This window comes from Alligator sinensis, unplaced genomic scaffold, assembly GCF_000455745.1.
Source record: "Alligator sinensis unplaced genomic scaffold, ASM45574v1 scaffold1302_1, whole genome shotgun sequence".
NCBI lineage: Eukaryota > Metazoa > Chordata > Crocodylia > Alligatoridae > Alligator > Alligator sinensis.
In genome coordinates, this window is record NW_005842612.1 from 51,578 (window position 1) to 55,828 (window position 4,251).

Here is a 4,251-nt window from a genome sequence, read left to right on the forward strand (position 1 = left end):
GGCCCCCAGGCCCCGCCCCTTCCCATGTGTAGCTCCCCTTGGCTATGGGGTGGCGTGTCTCGGGGGGACGGGGCTCCTGCCAGCCGGAGCAGCGGGGCCAGCCGGTCCAGGGCGCCCAGATCCACCTCGGCCTGGAACGGGGCCAGGTCCACGGCCACCTCCGAGCTCCGCGTGGCCCCCACGCGCCGACGCTGGCCTCTGCCCTGTGAGGGTGGGCAGGGGTTGGGCTGGGGGCACAGGCCCTGCCCCCTGAATGGAGGCCATACCCCTAAGCCCAAGACACCCCCCCCCGGCATAAGCCACCCCAACAAGGACTGCCCCGCGCCGGGACCAGCCCCGGCCCCGGCCCCAGGCCTCCCTGGGCATAATTCCCACCCCCTAAGCCTAGGCCCCACCCCCTGATCCTAGGCCACACCCCTACCCATCTCTCCAGGCATCAGCTGTCCCTGACCTTATGCACCAGCCCCTGAACCAAGCCCTCCCATGGCATAGGCCCCACCCCTGGACCTAGGCCCCGCCCCCAGTGTAGCCCAGACACAAACCAGTACCCAGATTACCTCCTTTACCTCGGCCTTGCCCCAGGACTATCTCCACTACCCCATGCTCTGCTCCTAGCCCTCCCCCTTCCCCTTCCTGCCCCTGGCCCCACCCCTTGTCACAGGAAGCCCCTCCTTCTGGGCTCACCTTGGGGGGCAGCTGCTCCGTCTGCTTATAGCGCACCTGGGCACAGGGCCGGGCCGAGGCCTCGCTGGGGGCTGCAAAACTCAGGAGCTGTTGGGAGGCGGGGCAGAGGGTATCAGGATGGAGAGGGGGTCCCTTCCTGGCCCCCCTCTCCCCTCCAGGACATTACCAGTGCACTGCCCCTGCCCCAGTCCACTCCAGCCCCCTGCCCTGGGGGATAAGGGGCGGGGATAGGCTCCCGCCCCCTGCCCCCAACGCCAGCCCACCCCTTACCTCAGTGTAGATGGGCACTCGGGACCCCTCATCTGGCCACAGGCACTCCAGGACCTCCAGCTTCCCGCAGCCCAGGTCTGCGCTGGCCACGTGGAGCCCACAGGCTGCCCTCTGCTCCCAGCTCAGCTGCACCGCGGCTGCCGTCAACCTGGCAGGGGGGCAGGAAGAGCAAGAGGGGGCAAATCAGCAGGGGGCACCATGCCTGGGCATGCTGTAATGTCCCTTGGGAAGCTAAGCAGGGTCAGGGAGGGTCAGAAGGTGAACAGGAGACCATGTCCAGCAAACCAATACGCAAAAAACTGGGGGGGGACGGACACACACTGCATGTAGTGTATCAATGACACCACCAGGGGGTGCTGCACTCCCTAGACAGGCACTGACACCTCAGGGAAGCTAAGCAGGGTCCGGGAGGGTCAAGATGCGGGTGGGAGATCATCTTTAGAGACAAGTCAGCATGGGGGGGCAGGACAGAACAGTACCGAAGGTGGCTGTGCGGACAGGCCCTCTCAAAGGTCTGACGCAGGGGGGTGAAGTCCCGGCCCCCAAAGGCAGCGTCCTTGCAGGAGTCCAGCTCGGTGAAGAAGTCCTGGGCTGGCAGAGGTGGGGCAGGGGCAGGGCCCTGGTGGGGTACCGTGAGTGTCAGCCCGCCCACCGTCACCCGCACCAGCGTCTTGGGGCGCAGGCTGTCCGGCTGGGGGGGCTTGCCTAGAACAGAGGAGGGCACACAGAGCTGGAGACAACCCAGACATACAGGCTCCCAGAACCCCTCCCCGCCCACAGCTGGAGAGAGCCCAGGCGTCCGGCTCCTGGCGGAGACCCCCCCACTTACCCTGCCACTTGCCCAGCCCAGGGACAGTGGCAGCGAAGGGCGAGTGGCCGAAGCGCCGGGGGCTGCTGAGGATCAGCTGCAGGGACAGTGGTGGTGGGAGGGTGAGCAGGCAGCCTGGCCCCAGCTCCACCCCAAGCCTCTGACTGCCCCCCCTGCCCTAACCCTGCCCTAGAAGTTCAAGCTCCTCCCCCAGTTGCCAAGATCCACTCCCTCCTCTTACTTCACAACCCTAGCCCCACCCCTAGCCCCATAGCCTCTCTCCAACCCCTTAGCCTTCCCCTAGCCCTCAGGCTCCACCCCATCCCACCCTGGCCCCAACTCTGCCCCCTGCCCCAGGCTCCACCCCTCCTACCCCTTGCTCTGCCCCCCTATCCCTTAACCCTAGGCTCCCCTCGTCCCACTAGCTCTGCCCCCAGCCTCAAGCTCCCCCAGCCCTGGCCCAGCCCCTTCTCACAGCCCTAGCCCCACACTCCACCCCTAATTCCCCAACCATCCCTCCACCTCCAAGCTCTACCCCCAGCCACTCCAGAGCTGTAGCTTCACCCCCTGCCCTGCCCACCTGTACCCCCAGGGGGGGCACTCACCCCAGGGGCGAAGGCAGGGGGCTGCAGGGGGCCAGGGCCATAGTCACTGTGGACGGAGCTGTCCAGGTCAATGTCGGAGAGCTCCCCAACCGAGCGGGTCGAGGTCACACTGCTGGTCAGGGGGGCCATGGAGAAGAACATCTCTGGGGACAGAGGCAGGGGCATCAGGGGGCTGAGGGGCGGGAGCGAGGGGCACCGGCAGGTCGAGAGGGGCAGGGAATCACCTCCATTCTCGCTACCCAAGAAGCTGTCAGCCCCATCCGGCCGGCCTGGGCCCAGCCCCGCGTACAGCTGCTGGTTCAGGTCCTGCTCGATCAGCTTGAGGTCCTCAGAGTCCAGCGGGCGGCTCTTGCTGGGCCTCTCCCGCGGGCCACCAGCACCTGGGATCAGGGAGGAGTAGGCAGAGGAATGGGGGGGGAAGGAGAGCCCCGCTGCCCTCCCAGAGCTGGGGGAACCCAGGCGTTGCCCCCCCCAGACCTTGCTGCAAGCTCTCACCGGAGGTGCCGAGGGCAGCGAGGAGGCTGTGCAGGGCGGCGATGTGCTCGGGGGCCAGCAGCAGGTGCAGCGCGCCCAGCTTCCCGTCCAGCTCCAACTGGGGGCACAGCACCGCTCAGGGTGGGGTCTCCCCATGCTGCCCTGCCCAATGGCCCCTCCCAGCCTAGTCCAATTCCCCCCCACAACCAGCCCAATGGATCCTTCCAGCCCAATCATCCCCTGCCCCAACAGGGGCCCAATGACCCTATCCACCCACCCCGGCACAACCAGAAGCAGAATGGGCCCTCCCAGCCTGACCCATTGACCCCCCCCAATCCATAACCAGTCCAATGGACTCCTCCAGTCCACATCCTTCCCCCTCCATGAGCCCAAGGGACCCTCCCAGACTTGTCCTCCTTCCTGCCAAGACCAGCCCAATGAACCCTCCTAACCCCGTCCATTCCCTGCCTGCCCCCCCGTCCGTCCCATCCTGTGCCCCTAGCCCAGCCCTATGGGAGCGCCCCCCAATGGCCCCCACCTTGGGTCCAGGCAGGGCCTCGTTCTGCTTGACTTTGACCGTGACCTCGGTGTAGCCCGAGCAGCTGCCGATCTGCAAGAGGGTGCTGGGGGGGGAAGCCGGGGCGCCTGCCCGGGGGGGGGGGCAGCTGGGGCGCCTGCCTGGGGGGGTAGGAAGAGGGGGCGTGAGGCAGGGGGTCCCCCCACAACCACCACCAACCACCATCACCACCTCTCCCTGCCACGGCCAGCGGAGAACCGAGGCCTCTGGGCTCCCGGCCCCACTGCCCTTCCAGAGCCGGAGGGAGCCAGGTGTCCGGGCGGGGTACCTGGGGTGGGGCCAGCGGTGGGGGCGGAGCCAGATCCTCGTAGCAGAGCCGCACACCGCGCAGCTGCAGCACCTTGCGCACCACGGCCGGCAGCTGGTGCACGTCAGGGGGCGGCGCTGGGCCGGGCTCCCGCAGCGCCTCGTCGCAGTACTCCAGCCTGCGGGATCCCCTTTTAGCTGGCAACCACCCCCATGTGCTCCCCCCAGTGCAAGGATTTCACCCTCCCTGCCCCCCAGTCATGGATCACCTCCCAATGCATCCCCCCAGGTCAGGGATCCCCCACAAGTGACGCCCTGGATAGGGATGCCCCCAACATGGCCCCTAGGGGAGAGACCCCCCAGCTTAGCACAGGTGGTGACAGGGAGTGGGGGGGAGGGGGGAAAACTGAGGGTCTGCCCCCCACCTCAATGCCCCCCAGACCAGGGAGGAGGAGTCTCCTTGGTACCTCTTGATGTGCAGCTCCAGCGCCACCCCCGCAGGGGCACTGCCGGGTGCATGCTCCACCCGCACAATGGTGTCCACAAAAGTCACCTTGATCCGCCGCAGCACTGCGGGGGGGAGGGGG

At 67.5% G+C, this 4,251-nt stretch overlaps 1 protein-coding gene across 1 annotated transcript in view; it reads right to left on the reverse strand.

The window, feature by feature from the left end:
• Positions 1–4,251, reverse strand: part of ATG2A (autophagy related 2A) — a 23,562-nt gene that overhangs the window by 15,649 nt on the left and 3,662 nt on the right. The window contains exons 4-14 of the mRNA XM_025214922.1: positions 4,132–4,234; positions 3,687–3,843; positions 3,380–3,490; positions 2,863–2,959; positions 2,592–2,747; positions 2,368–2,510; positions 1,784–1,859; positions 1,434–1,659; positions 955–1,102; positions 685–771; positions 17–203 (exon numbers count right to left, since the gene is read on the reverse strand). Of these exons, the coding sequence (XP_025070707.1) occupies positions 17–203; positions 685–771; positions 955–1,102; positions 1,434–1,659; positions 1,784–1,859; positions 2,368–2,510; positions 2,592–2,747; positions 2,863–2,959; positions 3,380–3,490; positions 3,687–3,843; positions 4,132–4,234 (1,491 nt within the window). The remainder of the gene's footprint in view (positions 1–16; positions 204–684; positions 772–954; positions 1,103–1,433; positions 1,660–1,783; positions 1,860–2,367; positions 2,511–2,591; positions 2,748–2,862; positions 2,960–3,379; positions 3,491–3,686; positions 3,844–4,131; positions 4,235–4,251) is intronic.